Raw genomic sequence first — 23,170 nt, forward strand, 5'->3', positions numbered from 1 at the left:
CGCATTTCTGAGATTACAAAAAATCACACTTATTTAAACTTTCTATCGCATAATTCTGTAGCCATGGCAATGATCATTTTATTCAAACAACCTTCAAAATCAAGTCAAGTTTCAAATTATGATTTTGTTAATTTCAGTCCTGATGAGGATTCAATATCCAAAACACACCTGAACAACATAAGATGAGTAAATCATCAAGCGTTGATACATGTTCAAAATGTTGATCTGTCCATTCAATAGAAATTTCTAGAGTTTGACTTCGTTAAATAAATATCAACAGCAGAAATATTACTTTATATATAATGATACATTGTTATCCTTAGAATTGTTAACAAAACGGATGGTTTCATGCAAAAAAACAGAACTAGTAGAAGTTTGATCCATGCTGTGAGATTATATGGTTAGAATAATGAGTTATGTTGAACAAACAGAAGAATGTACTTACAGTTCTTTGGTCAGTTCTTTTTGATAGGCTATTGGTGATTGCAAGGCTGAAAAATTAGCAAAATCAAATTTATTATATGTCTTCTGACATCCATATTTTGTATAATAATATACACAAGAGATTGTATTCTTGCAACGAGCTAAGCGCTAGGATATCCTAGAAACAGTGTTAGAAGTTAAGACCCTAGGATATCCTAGACACAGTGTTAGAAGTTAAGAGCTAGGATATCCTAGAAACAGTGTTAGAAGTTAAGAGCCTAGGATATCCTAGACACAGTGTTAGAAGTTAAGAGCCTAGGATATCCTAGACACAGTGCTAGAAGTTATGACCCTAGGATATCCTAGAAACAGTGCTAGAAGTTATGACCCTAGGATATCCAAGAAACAGTGCTAGAAGTTATGACCCTAGGATATCCTAGAAACAGTGCTAGAAGTTATGACCCTAGGATATCCAAGAAACAGTGTTAGAAGTTATGACCCTAGGATATCCTAGAAACAGTGCTAGAAGTTATGACCCTAGGATATCCAAGAAACAGTGTTAGAAGTTATGACCCTAGGATATCCTAGAAACAGTGTTAAAAGTTATGACCCTAGGATATCCAAGAAACAGTGCTAGAAGTTATGACCCTAGGATATCCTAGAAACAGTGCTAGAAGTTATAACCCTAGGATATCCAAGAAACAGTGTTAGAAGTTATGACCCTAGGATATCCTAGAAACAGTGTTAAAAGTTATGACCCTAGGATATCCAAGAAACAGTGCTGGAAGTTATGACCCTAGGATATCCAAGAAACAGTGCTAGAAGTTATGACCCTAGGATATCCTAGAAACAGTGCTAGAAGTTATGACCCTAGGATATCCTAGAAACAGTGCTAGAAGTTAAGAGCCTAGGATATCCTAGAAACAGTGTTAGAAGTTATGACCCTAGGATATCCTAGAAACAGTGTTAAAAGTTATGACCCTAGGATATCCAAGAAACAGTGCTAGAAGTTATGACCCTAGGATATCCTAGAAACAGTGTTAAAAGTTATGACCCTAGGATATCCAAGAAACAGTGCTAGAAGTTATGACCCTAGGATATCCTAGAAACAGTGTTAGAAGTTAAAACCCTAGGATATCCTAGAAACAGTGCTAGAAGTTATAACCCTAGGATATCCAAGAAACAGTGTTAGAAGTTATGACCCTAGGATATCCTAGAAACAGTGTTAAAAGTTATGACCCTAGGATATCCTAGAAACAGTGCTAGAAGTTATGACTTTTCAAAATAAAATCAAGATCTATCTTGACATACTACTAGTGTATAGTGGTTCAGAGAATACAAAGATGTACTTTCAAGGATTAGTTTATTTTGTTTCAAGGTAGAATAAACAGTAATTGAAACTTCAACACATCAACTCTATGTGTTCATTTCATTTTAAACTACCTTCATATAAAAAAGACTGCTCATAGTTATGTTTTAAAAAGTCATCCGATAACTTTATTTACTTTATTGTATACTAACTACAAGTCAAACTTTTATTTAGAAAAGTCCAACAGATAGCTGAACCTTAGATGTTTGATACAGAAGGATTTAGCCGAATTGTCTAGCAAAGATCAACTAATTGGCAGTTTTTGGGGTTGGACGGTTTTCATAGTAAAGATATGAATGAATTGTATCATGCTTTTGTCGAGACTTAAGCTTTTGGCAGATATGTGGGGGAAACCGATGTTCGGGTGGTGCGGTCTTCACAGTTTTCACTGTATTAGCTGTGATAAGAATGAAGACCACTTTATCTCATTTAGTTTATTTCGCATCCAAGAAGAGATGGAAACAATTTATAAAAATAACTAACCTCTAAGAAAGTCGCCTTGCATATCTAAAATACTTCTAATTTCTTTCACCCACGTATCTTTATTATCAGCTGATGGGGCTTGAATTATCAATTTTAAATCTGACCCTGGCGTTCTATCTATTAACATAAATTTGGTGGGGTCGTTTTCTACAGTATTAGACATTGCCATCTTATTGACCTGAAATTGTAACGAGTTTGATGTTAATTAATCTTAATTAAATGGATTATCTGTAGTTGGACATATTCTTAACCCTTTGAACCCTGAGTGTGAATGAAATATAACATCATATACCCTGAACTCTGAAGTAATAAAAGTAAAAGTGTATGACGTTAACGTTGTATGACGTCACTTAGTAACGACCGGTATACCGGCTGCTCGGGTATATATTGCGTTAGTGTGCAGCCGGTAAACCGGCCGCTAGGGATGAAAGGGTTAAATCCTTTGTTATTCTTTATTTATTGATGTCTGATTATAGAATGGTTCCATCAGAAGTAGGATATTGGAAAAATATCTTTAACACTTCAGCAAATTGAATATCTGGTCAACTTTATTCAACGTTTAAATTCAAAGTTATTCTTGCTTAGATAAACAAAATTTAACAGGACTAAAATAAGCCAATTATTTGATCATTCTCGGCAATACAGATATGTTTATAGCAAGAAAATGACAGCTATATCTACCCAATATTTGTCCTGGTATATTATGTCATAAGGAGAAAATTTGACACATCTATAAATCTAAAGCGCAATCCATGAGCTGGCAAATCATCGAGGTAGACTTTATTGGCTAATGAAATCAAGGTAGACTTGAATGAATGAGAGACTCGAGTATAATAGTATCCTGGAGCATTCAAGATAGAATGACAAAGCCAGCTGTCAATTGAAAGAGCAGGTACTTTCTGCCTCTTACACTTCACCTTACTATGTCATTATCTTTGACCTAAAAAATGATAATTTAAAAATAGAATTCTGAATACCTTGACACTATTTTTGAACACATAATTGGCGTTGGAAAAATCTCCTTTTCGTTTCTCTGTCATTTCGCTGAAGATAATGATTTGTTCGAATAAAAACACCCGTCGTTCTTTAAATTTCTGTTGGCCAGATGGAGAGACTTCCGCCACTAGTAATGTGTCCTGAAAAAAAAATAAAAACTTGAAAGTTGTAAAAAAAACTGGTCTGGTCTAAACATATCAAAGGATTTGTGTTATAAGAACCTTTATAATGTACCTTCATCTCAGAAAGAATAAATATTGATTGTGGTCTGAAAATCATACTTACTTGTAGGAGTAATTTCCCTTGAGCAGTAATTTTACCCTGAAATAATAAGACAATGGAAAGGATGAAATGAAAGATTTTTACATCTTACTTTTCTGCTCCAGTTTTACTATTTGGACTAATGAAGATATGTAACACCATGCAGTGTGTAATGAAGAAAACTTCAGCTTTTTCCTTTCCAATTGAACTGTCAAGGGATCTTTGACTAAGTGTACCATCAGACACATGATCTGTAGGACAGTGTGCAATAAGGGAGAAGACTATTACTCACATCAAAGCCTTGTAACCTTCCGACTTGCATCATATCATTTGCAGCTTTAGGTACCACTCTCATTACACGTTGAGCTTTCTTTAAATCTGTGACATCTAATCCTGCTCGCTCTGTATATTTACTTATATCCTATAATATAGATTAACAACATTAAAGATGGGTTTCCTTGTTTTTATAGAGTCAAATTAAGTAAACTATTTGATTAATTGGTGTTTCTAATGAATTATCACATATTCTTAATCATATCATTATGTTCTTATTGCATATAATTATAGATGGGTTTCCTTATTTTTTAGTGTCAATTTAATCAAACTATTTGATTAATTGATGTTTCTAATGAATTATCATGTATTCTTAATCATATATTTTCTGATTGGTCAGTCACAAAAATGATTTTGAATTCAAATCTGGCTTTATCCACCAATCAGATTACTGTATTTCTTAAAATCATAGTTTTATCTTAGTTAAGTTTTTATGAAACAGGTCCCATGACTAAAAAGTTATTCCTACCTTTAACAATAGTTGATATTTCATGATCCTTTGTACAGGTTTAATCAGAAGATCAGGTAGTGTTAAACGATGACCCATTTTTTGTCGAATATCCTAAAAAATTCAAATACCTCATTAAATATAAATCAATCATACCAAATATCATGTAGCTTAGAAAAGCAAGTTGCCAGATCCCTTGTTCAAAACATTTTGAAATCTTTGTACCCGTTTTATTCATTTAGATGAGCCTGGTTCCCGATTCCGCCTTACCACAGGCAAACTAAAAAATTTTCCAAAGAATCTTCATACAGAACACAGAGGTCTGAATCTACCACTGATATTATAAATAGATACAAAGGGGAACAGTCGTCATTTTCGGGGATTGATTGTGCTTTAATAGTCTTAAGAAGTACTAAAACGCACAAAAATTGCATAATCCCTTCAAATATATCTCAAACTAGAAATTTCACTGTCTATTTCCATATATGTGTTTTCTTTATATGGCATAGTCTCACTAGAATTCGAGTTGAATTTTTAACTTCAAATGTTAATAATAATGGATACACATGGATTTGAAGGCTCAAATTTCGACAATGAGCTGTGAACACTATGACTGATTATGTAAGCTAAAAAAAATTCCTGTATCTGAAACTAAGGTACGATTTGTTGAACAGATAGTGAAGGTGCTCCTTTAAAACATGTCCAACAGGCCTCTTAAGTGCCCCTAGACACTCAATGCTTTTATTTGTACCATTTCATATTTTCTCAAACAGGAGAATCTTATGATTATGAAAACAAGTAGAAAGATATTTTACAAAATAATAAAATACTTACTTCAAAATATGTATCTAAATATTCAGCAACTAAAAACTCAGACTTCGGTTTATTCTCACAATATTTTACATACATATACAGCCTTCTCTCCTAAAAACAGATAAGATATACAGTATTAATACCATACACCCTTTGTTGACATTATGGTGTTTAGTCCAACCCTGCAATATGATGTTTGATAGTACATTATGGTGTTTAGTGGAACCGCAATATTGGTAACCCGGATGTGACCTGATATGGATGGAGATAACAGGAAGTGAATGAGTAACTAGGGACTCTAGAGACACTGTTTATATGTGAGTGGAATTTGGAAGTCATGTTGACTGGTGTTTTATATATATGATGTAATGAATTAAATCAAAATTTACACCCTTGTCATGCCAAAGACCCCAGGCCAGGTCGAACAGCTGACTTCTAAAAACATCATAAGGTCATCAAATTTTCAAATAAAAATCAGGATAAGATGGATACTTACATATCTAACAAATAATAGGCCAAGTCTTTCTGGTTCCTCGTCACATTTCTCTATTTCAGCTTGAAATGTTCTGAAATAAAATTAATACTTCATGTTAACATGCAAAGTCACTTTACGAGATCAATTTGGAATAGTCATACCCCACAACATAATGGTATTATGACGTCTTACTTTCCAGCACTGCCCACAGCAGTGAGCAAAATAGATCATAATAGATACAGTGATATCAGTACACGAAGAAATTTAAACAAATACTTTGACTGGAAATTCAAATTCTAGTGATTATTATGTCAATCAGTTTCAAGAATTTTGGAACTTTGTGTTAAAAGTCAGTTTGTAAGAAGTGATTTCAATTCAAATTGATTCACTTTATAACATTGTTGACTAGTGCTAAAAAATATCTCTGATTAGATAATGGACATCTGGCCACGTATTCTCGAAACAATCTTAGCTCTAGGATGTCCTAGGTTCTTATCTTCTAACATTGATTCTAGGATATACTAGCTCTAAGATGGTTTCACGAATACGTGGCCAGATTCTGAAAAAGGCAATAAATAGCTTGAAACCTTGTAAACTTTTGAACAATAAAACTGCAAAGGCAGTAATCCATAGTATTAGATGAAAATATCTCTTTAAACTTACTCTTTATGCCAGTCATATATCTGATGAATATTACCAAATACTATTTTATCTTTCCCTTCCATATCATCTGGCATTCCATTTTCTTTCATATACCCCATATAACCCTGAAAAATAACATATACCCTCATATAACCCAGGAAAAATAACATATACCCTCATATAACCCAGGAAAAATAACATATACCCTCCCATAACCCTGGAAAAAGAACATATACCCTCATATAACCCAGGAAAAATAACATATAACCCTGAAAAATAACATATAACCTCATATAACCTTAAACTTTCTGATCTGTGTTGGTGCCAGCAATAAATAAAGAAACCCATAATTAGGAACCAGGGAACTGTATTCTCGAAAACGATCTAAGCGCTAGGATTTCCCAGGTTCTTATCTTCTAACATTGATTCTAGGACATCCTAGCGCTAAGATCGTTTCAAGAATACGTGGCCAGGGAACTGTATAAGTTGATCAATGAGATTGTAATCCAAGTTTTACTATACCTCAACGACTAGACCCAGATCTTTTACATAATCTCTCTCTGTATCTATCAACTCTTGTATCACAAACCTACAAAATAAAATACCAATATAAATAACAACTAGTCTCGGGTTTATCATTCTGATCCAAAATGGTCAACTGTATGGCAGAATTCCTTTCTCCTCTTCTGCTCACCATTTGATGATGACAATGTAATTTGTTGAAACCTTTTTTACAATAGTGTAGAGTAGTATACTTAAATTTTGTTTCATCATTTATTTTCCTGCTGAGCATTGAGCTAATGAAAGGAAATAGATTATTAAGAAACTAATAGTTGATGTAAAACGTTTTCTTCTTGCACGCTGCATGAGGATACTCAAAGTTCTCAAACAAACTTCCAAAAAAAATATGACACTTACTCTCGTTTTTTGAGGTATTTTGCTTTATCATTCTCGGAATCTTTCCCATCAGATTTATCATCATCTTCATCTTTATCATCAACTAGTGATGCTCCTAGACCTAGACTCGGATCAAACTTAGCACCAGAATCATTGCCTGGTTCCTGAAAATAAGCATTAAATATTTCTAATAATTTCTTTCTGTAAAACATTTTGTTTTAAAAAAGGTGTGAGGGGGATGTTTTTATATCTTAAGTTGTCTGGTTCCTGAAAATAAGCATTAAATATTTCTAATAATTTCTTTCTGTAAAACATTTTGTTTTAAAAAAGGTGTGAGGGGGATGTTTTTATATCTGAAGATGCCTGGTTCCTGAAAATATAGTAAAATATTCACTAAAGAAATAGATTAATAAATCTAAGGAACATCTTCTAGAAAAATGCAATTCTGGTTCTTTGTTTATGCTTTTTTTTTTTCGCAGGTTACTACACAAAACATACAGTTTCTAATTCTAATGAGAATGGAATGTTTCAGACAGTAAGCTCAATTCATCTATTAACAAATAAGTGAAATTTTTAAGGATTTTGATCCTGGGGCAAAATACTGAATTACTTTAAACTGTTTTCTTAAAATAACTTCCCAGCTTATTTTGTGTTTTTTTTATTTGATAATAGATTTGTGTTAAGTAGAGTTTTTATATCTAAAGTGGAGATTATGACATAACAAAAACATAAAAAAATTTGAGGAGATTAACATTTTATGATTTATTTTTTTATTAAATTAAAACTTTGTCCACATTTTCAAAATATTTAACTATTAACTAATGATAAGTGAGTGAAGTAGCCATTTGAACCTATACCAACAAAATATATGTTAATATTTTTCTTTTTTGAATACAGCATCATTTGATTCTACTTTGGCAAGAAAATCACCAGAAAATATCAAAATTAAAGGTGTGTTAAAAACTTGTGATAGAGTGAGATTTAGAAATCCCAATAAAAGCACTGGCCTAGGTCACAAAACAGAGATAACTTTTGATTATTATAAGGTGTTTTTTTAGTAAGAAAGAACAGATATGTTTATTAAAATCAAACAATTATTGTCCATTTGTCCAAGAGCATGTTAACTAAATTTACACCCCTCAATTACTTGATTTATTTTGATATTTCTATTAAGAGAATCACCAAGCCTCAAGGCATGTTAAATTATTAGATCATAATTCAATATTTTATGACCAATACAAATCAAGATTTTAGCAATTTGTAACCCTCGGCCTCAGGCAATGTGAAGTGTTTAATGTTTGTTTTTATTCTATTCTATTGCTAGTTTTTAGGCAAACATTATAAAAAATGTAGCCAATGCTCACTCTGCATGAATACCAGATGAAGACCAAATAGCTCTAACTTTGTGTCTTAATGTCTACTGTCCATCTCTAGGATGATATTCTCATTAACAATGTCCATCCAATATCACCAATTATATCAATTCATCGAAATAACTTAAGCTCTGTACTAGTATAATAAAATGGTGCTAACAAGGAAAATTGGTCAGAAATGATGTCATAGTTTCCATCCTGTTTGTTTATTTGTAAAAGTTTCATTTGAATCAATTTACTGTAAAATAATAACTTATTAAACACCATGGCAACAGAATTAATATGACAATTATCTTACCTTTCTATGTTTAACAATATTTTCAATTTCTGTGGCTAGATCTAATGAACTTGCTGCTTCTGTTTGTGTCTTTAACGAGGTGACCTATAATTAACACCAGGATTAATTAATAATATATGATTCTACACAATAAGATTATCAATATCAAGGGGCATATTATCATATATCAGTAATATAACACATCAAAATAAAAAGTTGCTCGATCTACTGTCAGAAAGGCTCATCCTTCTCAGAGAAAGTCATAAAAAGCACAAGACTAAGAACTCTGAATGAATATTTAAATACTCATTCTGCAATATCTCAGGATTTCCGTAAAGGTATGAACAAAATGCTAAAATCTCTGTTACGTTTTTAGTCTCAATCGCCACAGTTCGTTTAAACGATATTTGATTACTTTACATATTTATTTTTCCATCAATATTACTAAGCTTTCCGAAACAAGTCACAGACTATGCCAATGTGTCAGCAAATTTGGCACAGTTTGGCATACAATAGTGAAAACACAGCACAAAGCGATATCTAAATTAATATTTGAAATTAAAAATAGAAACTAACCTCATCTTGTGAGTTATCCTGATTTGGTTTGAAGGAATGATCTTGTATTTCCATGGGAGGCGGAATCTCGATATCCTGTGCTGGTTCTGGCTCCTCGTTGGTCACCTGTAACGACCCTTTCGGTGAAACCATGGCAACTTGATTAGCCATCTGATCGGCATTCTGAGATCCTTCGGACTGGTCCTTTAAAAAGAACCGAGTAAAATATTTAAACTTGTGGCTAATGCTCATCATGGCTAAGATTTGCAACGTCTTCCAACATCTCGTGAGAAATGACGTTTTCAAAATGAGACAATGGCTTGAAGATGAGGCATATGAAAATAAAAATAAAAGCTCATTTTGAGTAAATGTGTCATGCAGTTTTTGTTTGTGTGTTTTGTTTGTTGTTATGTGTATGTTTCATACCTGTTTTGACTCAATGTAGCTGCAAGTTTTTTATACGTCATTTTTTTAAACACCCGTTTGTTTTTGTCACTGGTTTACATTAAAAACAATAAAAAGACTTGCAACTTACTTTTTTAACTTGACTCAGTTTCCTGCTATTGTATAATTCTCGTAATAATATACAAACAATAGCTGATGACTAAATATAAACCTACCTTTTCTTCCGAAGGCTGGTTAACAGTCTCTAGACTATATTTTTGAGACTTAGAACTCCGACATGGACAGAATGCTTTGATTATCCAGTCACTCATGTCCATTCTATCTTTCATTCCTTCATTGAATTGAGTCTTTTCACATTGAGAGTAGTCCATTTGAAATGGTCAGTTTCCACGATGGATACTAAATTTTCAACACTTATTTCATTTCAAGTTTAAGTTCAACGAAATTTAAGTCTTTATGTTTTCTCTGATTTAACTGTAAGAAATAGTCGAATGTTTAAACTGGGACGATAATCCTGGTAGACTAGATGAAATGAAATAAAATGAATGGAGTTTTACATCCTACATTTCTGCACCATGTGGGCTAATGAAGACAGAGTAAACTAGATGAAGGTTAAAGGAGAAGGTTCAGCTTTATTCTGTATTTTATATCCACTAGGGCTTAGATTCAGCAAAACGTGTACATTTTTTCAATTTAACTGGAACCTCAAAATTTTATAGAATTCTTGTCAAAGACTATGTCTTTATAAGACACAAAGGCATCTCATAAATTTCTTTTTTTTTCACTCAAATGAAGCTGAAAACGTGCTTTAAAACATCTTCTAAATAAACGACAAAGAATTAGTAGTTCCATTGCACCATCAAAAAGATGTATTTTTCACACCGATGTCCTACTAGCAGTAATCATACAGAATTCTCTGGGAATTTCTTTGATAAGATTTAAGATTAAGATAATTAGACCTGGAAAGACCTAACACCTATCGTTTAGTTATCATTTTTTTCCCATCAACAAATTTCACGAGTCAGCCATCTTAAAACCTGGTATCACTCTATATCAGATATAATCATAAACATGACAACCATATACGATTTTCAACTTTGATTTAAATTCATCTATATTGACATGAAAACACATTTAAACACAACTTTAACCCTGTGCCAGTGTTTTCTGTTGAATAGTGACTAGTTGCTTGTCAATAGTAGCTGGTTTCTTTTCAACCACCTTAATCTCTATATCATATATAATATAATGAAGTCTTACATTCCTCATCACTTCTCCAGATACACAAAATAAAATGATATCCTACTTGATGCTTCCTATTGAGCTAGTAATATAAAAAAGGAGTTTTACATCCTCTTTCCCTGGTCGAGCTTGGGACAATGAAGACCAATTAGATCATGACTAACAACTCTATCATTTCATGATAATACTCAGAGTGTGTACTTGCATAAAGATGCAATAATACCTTGACTCAGTACACCTACAATATTCAACCTACTTCAGTACACCTCCCTACCAACAACTGCTTTCTTCAATATTTGTTTAAATCCCTGTTTTGGGCGTTATTCTACATTAATCTTAGTTAGTCATTTCAATACTAAATGCAAATTTATAACCAATTATTTAAAAGCGTTCACAAAAATTACTGTTTAAGTTATAACTGAAAGGGAACAAAAATCAGGTGTACCTGGTGAATACAGTCAGTAGTCTAGAGCTCTAGTCAGACATGACTGGTAAATACGGTAAAAATTTATAGTCTAGAGCTCTAGTCAGACCTGACTGGTAAATACAGTCAAATTAACAGTCTAGAGATCTAGTCAGACCTAACTGGTAAATACAGTCAAATCAACAGTCTAGAGCTCTAGTCAAACATGACTGGTAAATACAGTAAGATCAACAATAGTCAAGTTAGTAAACTAGAGCTCTAGTCAAACATGACTGGTAAATACAGTCAAATCAACAATCTAGAGCTCTAGTTAGAGATGACTGTACAAATCAACTTCTCTAATGGAAAAAAAAAACTTTACTTCTAGTGCATCTACACTGAACAAACCTTCCTTTTAAATTATTATTTTATCTTTGACAGTCTTCGTTGTCAAATAAAAAAAATGTGGTTAAAAAAAAATCTGTCTGCAGATCAGCATGGTTTGTTGAAATAGATCTTTCTTTTTCTTTCAAGATTATCAAAAGGCTGCAGTGCAAATGTACCAGCAATGACATTTATTTTGCTGTGTTTGAAATGGATTAGGTTTAGTATACATGTAATATAACACTTAACATCAATTTGTGATCACTGTCAATAACTCAGCATCAGTGGGGTTTCTCGGGGGGCCCTGAAAAGATGCTGGCCTAGCTTTTGTCCCCAGACATTCAAATTTTCACAATTTTATATCAATTTACAGTGAAAACATAGCCTGTGGCCCACCTGGAAAATTTTGTGACCCTTGCTCGGCCCCCTCAACTAATTTCTCCTAGAAATGCCACGGCTCAGCATCTCTGTCAGTAAATATAAATTATGACATTAGATATACAAGATGGTGCAAAAATACCTCCCTGAATTATCTAAGATTGACCAGCAATTTCTTAGCGTAACATATTGATTTTAGGGTAAGTAGGTCAGTGGAAGGATATACTCAACTAAACATAACTACTTTAATTTCAAATACAGGATGTACTTCCTTGATATATACAGTTGATATAACATCTAGCCAATTTATATCAAACATTTGGCAATAACACATAAATATATGCAAGAAAAACCTTTGACCAGCGGCAGGGGCAGCCTGCAAAAATCTCATAACTAAGTTAGAAATTCGTGCAATCTCAGCTGTTTCTCCCCCCCCTCAGACGTAAACCAGGCTCCGTCACTGCCTTTGACAAATAATGCACTGTACAGGAGTCACTATACAGATTACCCTACTTATAATTTATTTCTATCATTGAAGACTTCTCAATCAGACACAAACTCTAGTTGAAACACAATATCATTAAACTGAAAATACTCAAATAACTAACCATGACCATCAAAGAAACCAATAAGACTGCAGCAGATACCTTCAAAATTTAGAATCTTCTAAAAATAGAAAACCAGTTCAGGACTTATTAATAATCCTCAAATATAGAACAAACCAGGTTGGCATCAATCATATCGAATATCAAAGATTGTAGATTTTAAATGGTTTGAAATTTAATCAGCTGTGAAAGGTAGAAATAAAAAGTTCATTTGAAGTAGGTCAACAGAGTAAAACTACAGGCGACTATCTTGTGATCTAGTAATTTAGGTTATCATTCCTTCTTACTGACCCTACTTTATTAGTCTGTTTTATATGAGCCGTTTTATAATGTCTTGATGGGAAGGCAAACTCCGCCAACAATTACCAGATTGACATTTAAAATTGTCTAGGATTATGAAGCAATTTAGTGTACCATTTTATAGAAAGTACACAAAAAACATTCTTCAAATGACAAAATTCATAAGCTACCAATAGTGGGTCACTCTCTGTAATATGTCTGGTGAATCTATATGAAGATAATAGTACAACAATGGACCAGTATCTCACAGGACAACAAAATATCCTTAAACCATTTAAACATCTAATTGGTCAATCACAAAAAACTGTTACTCAGGTAACTGTGTTTCCTGGATTTTATCTTAGATAATTTTCAAATTCAAAGCCCATTATGTACAATCTGAAAAATGTTGAAAGATTATTAAAGATGGGTTTCCTTATTTTTTAGTGTCAAATTCAGCAAACTATTTGATGTTTGATAATTTGGTGTTTTAATGAATTATCACATATTCTTATTCTTAATCATATCATTATGTTCTTATGGCATATAATTAAAGAGTTTTAACCAATCATAAATGTTGTTCACTCATCGCACCCATCTTTAAGAAAACAGATCTACCTCAATCCCCACTCTTCTCAAAATAATCTATTGATCAATCTAATCCAGACCGTGCCCTAATCCATTATACAATGAATATTGAAAGATATCAATATAAATATGTAACCTGGTCTGTCTGAGTTTATTAATATCATTAATCAATTGTAACCTGTACTAATGACAAATTGTCCTGTAACCTTCAACAGGTTGAGACACCAGCCCTGGGGGACACCAATATCAATCCTTAACCCCCTAAGGCTTCACACTTTCATTAATCCTTCACCCTTCTAGCTTTACACCTTCATTAATCCTTGTCGTTTCAATATTTTACATGTTAATCTTGTTACAATCAAATTTAACACTTTGGTCTTGTTTCAAAAACAAATCTGAATTGCCATTCACAAAGGTGACAGATTGTGAGGTAGCCAAAAATCCATTCTGGATCATTCAAGATGACAAAATCAATGAGGTAGACATGAAATGAGTCCAATAGCCATCCTGGATCATTCAAGATGACAAAATCAATGAGGTAGACATGAAACGAGTCCAATAACTATCTTGAATTTTCAGTTATCAGCTAACAATCCAACTAAATTTCCATTGACACAGATATTATTGACCACAGACATTCTGTGATATTCAACCAACAATACAATTATAAATATAAAAAATCTAGTCAATTATTAAAAGTGGTATATCCACATGTAGTATATAATTTACACAATACAAGATAGCACCCCATTATATCGGGGAAGATCCATTGGAAGTCATTCATCTGTAACGCTAATACACAATACAGCTTACGTTAAACATACAAAAAAAGAATAAAATATGTAATGTATACTATGCTTTGAAGAGACAGATTCGCCTGTTTGACCCATGGTACCTTCGTATCAGAACCTGGAATTTTTTACCTAAGCTAATCAGTAATAATGTTCATATGTCACTGTCGAAATTTGAGTCGTCAAAGTCATGTGTGTCCAGAACTATCTGTGTTTGAAAGTTAAAATGACAACTCGTCTTTCTGGAGATATATATATAAACCCATAATATAATAAACATGTAATTCCTAGTTTGACTTATTTTGAATAAAAGATTTCCGTAGATTTCTAGTACTTCTGATGACAATGTACATATTCCAGACTTAAATCAACCCCCTAAAATGGTGAAGCTGTCCCTTTAAAATATGATTACATGCTTAATAATTGTATAAAGTTACATAATGATAGTAATATGATTCAAATATTTTAATAAGTATAACATTGAAATCTATCAACTCATCTAGCACAGCATTATTGAATATCATATTCTCCAAAAAATAATTAGTGTAGATTTAAACTGATTGGATAAACATTTAAAAAGAAAAAAAAAACTGTTAAAATTTGTATTATTAGGGCTAGCTTCCTGGTTGTTGTAACCTTACAGAGCTGTGGTGGCTCACTAAGTTTAAGTACACATTTGCTAAACTCAAGCTTGAAGATTTGCTACCAAGTGTAAGTTAAGATCCCTCCATGGTCAGAAAAAGGTCAAGATCTGTAAACTAATGCCCCTCATTGCAGACTGCATGGCATCAAAGTGATCTATTTGATATAAAGTCTCTTTTGATGTTGACCACGTCAAAAAGTACACCACAGAAACACCTGCGTTCCGATCAGGCTGAACATGTACCTTGTCATTTCAAAGTCTTTAGAACCTTAGTGCAGATATATTCATTTGATATTTTCTATGTTAATTAATTATATAGGCCTACAAACTTCACAAAGAATTTATAAAAAATGTGTCAATTTCATAGTTCAAATCACTTCATTCATTAATTTAAATGTACGAAGTCAAACTAGAAAGCTTAAAGAAACAGAAGTCTTAAAAAAAAATCTGACAAATGCGTTGTTAAATACATTTTTCAATAAAAATGCACTTATTCACACCAGAGGTCAAAGTAAAGTCCATTGGGATTGACCTTTCACATTTAAATATCATTTCCTAAACTTAAATTGTTCTCTTCCCAGTTTTCAAATAAACAATTAGTTTTCTACTTGATAAACTGACACTTTTTCAACTTGTATTTATAAATATCAAACGTCATCAATAAGTTATCAAGCTAAAAACTAGAGGAAAACTTCAGAGGTCAATGAAAAAAAATCAGGACAAATTATCAATTGAACACTCCTCGGAAATCTATTTCCTTCAAAAAAAAATCAACCGTTTTGCAAAATATTGTGTTCATATTTTCACAATTTAATGTTAGCTCCAGAAATATAAAAACATGATTCTGTTCACAGTATAAAAATGATTTTGAACAGTTATTCAATAATTTGTCAGTCCAAATCAGAAAAGAGAACCAAAATCCAACAAAATACAATACAGCAGTCAAAGTATATTTATATCAGATGTAAGCATTCCATAGAATCTGAACCAGAGTCAAAAACCTTTAAAACAATTACTAATCCTTAATCCAAAATCTTACATGAATACAACAGAAACCAATCCTAAATTTATTTCAATCATTAAAACGAAGACGACCTCAAGGAGGCCTTTTTAAAAATTGCACCAGGATCCACTTTATGTATCAAATTTACCCATATTAAAATAACACAACGAACACTACCTAAAATTAAACCAAAATTCCCTTTTCAGATACTATTAAGAAACACTAAAATAGAACCTGCACAATTTTAATATTCAAAAATAAATGGAAACATTGTACTAAAAAATTTGCTTTCAATTGGAAAATAGAAAAAAAAATTTAATTTACTTTAGTCAAAATCCTGTTTCATAGAAACTCTTTCACGTGCGATGATACGATATCATGAACTATAACACTTGAATTATTCTCCTGGAGCGAGATTTTTCACTGATTTCATAAATAATAATTTTCTTCACATATCACAATTAACACGAGTAATAATATCCAAGGTTCAGAATAAAGTATCCGTCAGTATTAAAACTTAGGTTCAGAAGTCAATTTAAAAGTTCAGAAGTTGGTACATATACTGTTAATTACTGCTGATCACCATCTATGACTACTCCCTATGTAATCTTAATCCTACACATATGTATCCTTATTTTCCATTGGTCCTTATATCAACAATATATACAATCAATAATCTGATTGGTCAATAAGTGTGGTATATCAACTTGATATACCATACCTTGAGAAGATATATTTACTTACTAACATTGACTTGTCAAATACTAGACAAGGATTTTAAAGGTTAATATAACAAAAGGGGCTATGTAGGTCAGTCTGTTTGGCATATACAATTAATACTGAAAATTGAAATACTGTTTTAAAGAGATTGTACAGAGGTTTTCTAATTTTTTATGTGTATCGGGGACACAGATAGCATCAATTTACACCATTCCAATTTTCACTCAGACGTCTTTGGTTCCTGCAATTCCACTAAAACTAAGTGCTTTATGATGTCACTAATCGAGAAACACCTTATGTGATAAAGCATATTTTTTAATTTAAAAACTTGCCAAAACATAGGGACTCTAGATTCATAAAGGGAAGGATTTACTAACCTGCCAAAACTCTATCATAAATAAGGTGAAACTAATATTAAATGAGATAAAATTGAATGAATGCATAAGATTGCATAAACTACAGGAAATTCATAGAATAATGAAAAGAAAACATATTTTACATCCTGTATTTCAAATGAAATGAAATGAATGGAGTTTTACGTCCTACTTTTCTCCACCTTGTGGGCTAATGAAGACGGGCAACGCCATGCAGGGTGCCATGAGGGAAATTTTGCCAGGACAGCGGCATTAACCTGCTCTTTTTCGATTTCCAACTGTCGAGGGATCTTTAACGTGCACAGCCTGTAGCACACGGGGGCTCGGTTTATTGTCCCATCCGAACGACTAGACGCTTTTCCATGTCAGCCCCTCTTACCATCATCACTGACAGGGGGAAACTGGGTTGAAAAATCCGAAGGTATTATCTTGACCTATGCCGGGATTGAACCCTGGACCTTCAGGTTAGCGAGCAAGCGTCTAACTCACTGAGCCACCGCGGCTCCCCATCCTGTATTTCAAGACATTATTGGTGTTAGATGGTGAAGAGAACATAGTCTCATAAAAGCTCTGGCCAAGGTCACAAAGTAAAGATTTTTCATAGAATTTAGGTACAAGTTAAAGGTTAAGATATTTGGTGTAATTGATAGAGGGAACATGAGAAACATTTTCACCTGTGTGTTTGAGACGGATTAGATAATCATATTCTACCATTCTAATATTTTCTTTCATTATTTAAAAAGTCTGCCAAGGATTTAATCTATGTTCTACATCTATCACAACTCCCGTGAAAAAAAATGAATGGAGTTTTACATCCTCAGGTCGAATTTTGAAGAGTTTAAAATGAAAAGATGAATGTCAATATAAACTCTTCATGGCTAAAACAAAAACATGTACAAAATTTCAAGAATTCTGATAAAATATATAGTTAAGATAAGTTTATAAGTAAAGAAACTATTAAAGGGAGATAACTGGAGAAGAAATAGTTCTTTTACATTTCAGACCATCATTAAACTGAAATTTAGAAAAATCTTTTAATTAAATTTTTAACTACACAACAAAAAAGATATTTATAACCGTTAAAACAATTAATACCGCGTAAATACAGAGTAAAAAATCAAAATGGAATTTGAAATATGTTATAATATTGTGCGAGTTGATAGGGAACACAGGTAGAAATGATTCTGGTGTCTAGAGATAACACAGCAAGAAACTGAGAAACAGCTGACTCCACCCTTCTGCATTGTTTCTAATAATTTAAAGTTATGAACTGAACTAGTCTGGAATGACAAGTTTTAATACCACTAGTTATATCTATGGTAAAAAAAAAAAGACATTTTTATGTATCTGCGGTGGATTCAAAACATACACACAAGCAATTTATTTTGTTGAAACTCTATAAACTGAATTTTATGGCATTTAATACTATAAAAAATTTAGTAGACAGATATATTAGAAAAACTAAAACTTTACGTTTGAGTGGCTAGTGCATCAAACAAAAAATCCAAATAAAAAAAAAAACATCATAAACTAGAAACACTTTTAAAAAAAAATTGTTAACTCAGAAACTTATTATCATCATAAAACAAAATAAAAACAGAGTTAATAATCATACTATAATAAAAACAATGATTTGGACGACAGCCAAGGGAGATAATAAGCTACGTTATCATGGATTGCGATATAGTAGAGATAGATAGTTAACCACATTATAAGATGTGAATTATTAGGAATGAGGCCAAGATCATTAACATGCAAGAAAAATTGACCTACTTTTTTATCTGTGGTAAAGTGCATCAATTATTTGTTAACCCTTGTAACACTGATTGACATTAATCTTTCTGAGCTCTCAACTGTGGAAATGCTATGTTCCTAATCCCTCAGGACTCTAAAAGCTGCAAGGACCATGCTCCTGGACTATCAGAGCATAAAGCTGAAAGGGCATGCTTCTTGAGCCCTCACCACTAAAAGCTGAAAAGGGCATGTTCCTTAAACCCTCATCACTAAACCAAAAGCTGGAAGGGACATGCTCTTTGTGCTCTCATCACTAAAAGCTGAAAAGGACAGCTGAAAAAAGTATGTTCCTTCAGCACTCAGCACTAAAAGCTGAAAATGTGAGAAAGGTTATCAATGAAGGGACTTGAGTTACCTGTATCTATAAACAATGTTTTGATCAGAAAGATGGTGTGAGAAAGGTATTTTATCAAGGAAGTTTTTACCTGAATATATCAACAATTTAAGATATAGGTGTAACTCTTGCTTATCTTCATTGTTTACCTTCAAATCACCGAAATAATTCATGTTTATTTCTCTCATTGTATCATGTTACTATATCAAATCTTAACTTTCATCCAACTTGGCACCATTCACAGAGATCAGTTCAACTTATAACTGACAATTTCCGCCAAACATTCAACAAAATCTGTTCTCATCTGCTTCAATGGTGGCGAAACATGAATTTCATAAACAAATGAAAGATTTGATAATGTGGAAACATGTTATAATGAAATGTTTTTGAAATATTCTGAAATTGGACCAGAAACAACTTTGGTTATAAGGCTGTTATTTCCTGTATTAAAGATGGGTTTCCTTATCTTATAGTGTCAAATTAAGCAAACTTTTTAATTAATTGGTGTTTCTAATGAATTATCATGTATTCTTCATCATATCATTATGTTCTAATTGCATATAATTAAGAGTTTTAACCAATCATTAATGTCCATGTATGTACAGTCTGGATAAACAAAAAAAGACTTTTTGACCTTTCTAATCAGTCACTCATTGGAATTCTGCTGGTAATTCTCTTCTAATTTAGCTAATTATGAATTAATTATGGTCGTGTGAGACAAAGTGGTATTTTTCCAAGTCATTAGAACACCTCTACTTTCTATTCATATAAGTATTAGCATTTTCATTTTCATACATAAAAATAAGGGAAGCCATCTTAAAGTCAGTGTTGACCAAGTATATCAAAGATTCAGGTTATTGAACTTAGTATAGCACTCATAGTTTGTCTATTGCCGCTTACCAAACACAGATATATCTACGTTAGTCAAAATTTATACACACACATACACTTATCAGATAAAGGTTGTATCAAATAGGTAGGTTTTTAACTCTTTCGTTCATCACTACAAAAAGTTAAATAAAAAGACAGTTTAAAATCCTGCTGTTTTATCTGTGCCTGATTCAGTTAAGACAACTGTTCGATAGAGATAATCAAAATTACTCCCCCCCCCCTCTTAAGTAATTATCTACAGTTTAAAGTAATTGGTTGTTTATCTGTAATTAGTAAATCCTGATTAAAAATCAACAAAGAGAGAGGCTGGAAAATTTAGTCTATTTGACAATATCAACAAAACACTTGATGAAAATGAGGTCAAACTCTGGCTAGATTTAGTTAAGATAAAAAGGAAATGACCCTATGTTTCTGCTATAACTGAGACTTTTAGCTGTATTTTATGTTGAAAAAGACCAGCAAACTTACAGAGCTTGTGATTTGAGACCATTATCAGTACTGAGATGAGTCAATCAGGAATGTACAGATCAGTACAAGGCCACAATCAAACTTGATGTTCCCACTTCAACGTTATTAGATTAGGGGGGATAACTGAAGACGGGTGACCTTAGTCCAAGACAATTCATGTACTGATGCACGTTTAAACCCAGAATTTCTTGGTCAAAGAGCAAGACTCACACTGCAAGGGCTTGAGATCTTCAACAAGATCATTGGCATGTCAAAGATAGTTCAGGGAACATTACAACAGACATACATGAATTCCATCTTCTCAAGAGAAAGAACCAAACTCAAAGATCAAAGAACTAAGCCACCTGCACTGTTTTTTAATAGCTATTCCTAATTAATGACCAAAAATACTTTATAATTCCTGAAATCACATCAACATGTCTGTCGAGGAAGTAATAACTATCCCAGAAACAAGCTCAAAGAATTAATTTTGTGAATGAAATAACCAACAACAGATATTTTTAGATCTTTCCAGACAAGAGAAGTTATTTTCACATTTATCTAGCTTTCATTGGAATCAGTCAGCAGATTTTAATTTAATGTAACAAGTTTATATGGTTTACATTTCAAATTAAATCTTAAAATAGATTCCTTACAATCATAGAATGATATATCTTGACCCTTGTGAAATTCTTGTTATTTCTTTCTATTCAGAGAGTATATGATTTAAACAAGGGTACCTGTTAATAAGTTACACAAAATATAACCTTTGATTATCTAGGAAATTCTTGTTATTTCTTTCTATTCAGAGAGTATATGATTTAAACAAGGGTACCTGTTAATAACTTACACAATATATAACCTTTGATAGTCTAGGAAATTCTTGTTATTTCTTTCTATTCAGAGAGTATATGATTTAAAAAAGAGCACCTGTTAATAAGTTACACAATATATAACCTTTGATAGTCTAGGAAATTCTTGTTATTTCTTTCTATTCAGAGAGTATATGATTTAAACAAGGGTACCTGTTAATAAGTTACAATATATAACCTTTGATAGTCTAGGAAATTCTTGTTATTTCTTTCTATTCAGAGAGTATATGATTTAAACAAGGGTACCTGTTAATAACTTACACAATATATAACCTTTGATAGTCTAGGAAATTCTTATTTTTTTCTGCATGCCCTGCGTCTTGAAAAACACCCACCACTACACATAGAGTTATCACCGTCGAAATTCAGAAAAGTCTTACGATTAGAGCTTAAGTACTTTACATTTGAAAGTTTGACTTGACTTAAATCTTTGGTCAAATCAAATCTTAGTGCATAACTTATGCTAATGAACTGGGGGAGATGGTTTCTGACTTCCACCACCACATATGACCCAGAATTTGATATACTTCGACCTTAGATATATACATAACTTAAAGCTAAAAGGAATTTGATAGAAAATTAACAAATGATAAAATGATCTGAAAAGAACCTTCCTGACATTTCCCATAAATCTCAGTTAATATCAGAATTCAATTTGGTTTCCCGTCTGTTTTGTTTCAGTTGGAAAGATTTTTAATTATCAAAACAGAATATGTTTTATGTCCTAAAGTCTGATCTGAATCTTGTAAGGCCTTAAAGGCACATTCCACTTTTTTGGAAGTCAAATAATTTTTTGTTCAAATTTGTGAAAATTATACACTCAAATCTATAGAAATAAATGATTCCCATTACGTATCTGAAGGTTTTCACTCAAAAAATCCAGCCGTTGATTTCTAAACACCAAATATAGGATTCAACTAATCATATCGTGCCATTATAAAACCAAAACTAGGTCAAACTGCTTAATTAACAATTAGTACTCTCAGTTTTTAATCAACACTTTTAAAATATAATTCAATTTGATCAAGAAGATACATGCATATACTTTAGAAATATTTTGAGGTATAATTTACGACATTTTTGATAATGAAAACTTTTTAAAAAAGAGTAGAATATCCCTTTAAGCAATTATGGATAAACAACTTTAACATCAAAAAGGTAATCATCTGATTTTAGCTAAAATTTAAAGTAAACCTTTCTTCATTTCCCCGTCTTCATTACCTCAATTAGATTCAGAAGAGTAGGGCGTAAAACTCCATTTTATTTCATTTCCTTCTTCTTTTTCTATCAATATCGTGTGAACCTCAACAGGTGAAGTAAAGGTAAGGGAACGGTTATCACAACTCAGTGGGTCGTAAGCTCGGCAATATTTTCACAGATACCAAACCACATGTTACAACCTAGCAGGTAACCAGATTATCTGCTGTAGAAATATTATCATTCAAACTATTTATATCTTCAATAATTCTAATTAAACAGCTGTTGGGTCAGGGCTGAGTTCACCAATAGTTAAAATCCTCTACAGAAAATTATCTTTGAAATCAGATTCTATTTCTTAGTACACCCTCAATTGCATCTAAAGTGTTTAAGAATTTAACTTTTGAAGAATCACATGTCGCTTTGAGATTTTTAAGGACAACCATCTAGGCTCTGGCCAATCATTTTGGTTTTG

At 32.3% G+C, this 23,170-nt stretch overlaps 1 protein-coding gene across 1 annotated transcript in view; it reads right to left on the reverse strand.

Moving 5' to 3' along the window:
• Nucleotides 1-441: 441 nt before the first annotated feature.
• The window catches only part of LOTGIDRAFT_220800 (hypothetical protein), a gene marked incomplete at its 3' end in the record, with an annotated part of 129,035 nt that continues 106,306 nt past the window's right edge, over nt 442-23,170 (reverse strand). The window contains exons 39-52 of the mRNA XM_009064818.1: nt 9,966-10,013; nt 9,367-9,549; nt 8,812-8,895; nt 7,162-7,304; nt 6,766-6,832; nt 6,265-6,368; nt 5,623-5,692; nt 5,148-5,237; nt 4,335-4,427; nt 3,825-3,953; nt 3,557-3,592; nt 3,253-3,411; nt 2,276-2,453; nt 442-491 (exon numbers count right to left, since the gene is read on the reverse strand). Coding sequence (XP_009063066.1) covers nt 442-491; nt 2,276-2,453; nt 3,253-3,411; nt 3,557-3,592; nt 3,825-3,953; nt 4,335-4,427; nt 5,148-5,237; nt 5,623-5,692; nt 6,265-6,368; nt 6,766-6,832; nt 7,162-7,304; nt 8,812-8,895; nt 9,367-9,549; nt 9,966-10,013 — 1,434 coding nt within the window. The remainder of the gene's footprint in view (nt 492-2,275; nt 2,454-3,252; nt 3,412-3,556; nt 3,593-3,824; nt 3,954-4,334; nt 4,428-5,147; nt 5,238-5,622; nt 5,693-6,264; nt 6,369-6,765; nt 6,833-7,161; nt 7,305-8,811; nt 8,896-9,366; nt 9,550-9,965; nt 10,014-23,170) is intronic.

This window comes from Lottia gigantea, assembly GCF_000327385.1.
Source record: "Lottia gigantea unplaced genomic scaffold LOTGIsca_65, whole genome shotgun sequence".
NCBI classification, from domain to species: Eukaryota; Metazoa; Mollusca; class Gastropoda; family Lottiidae; genus Lottia; species Lottia gigantea.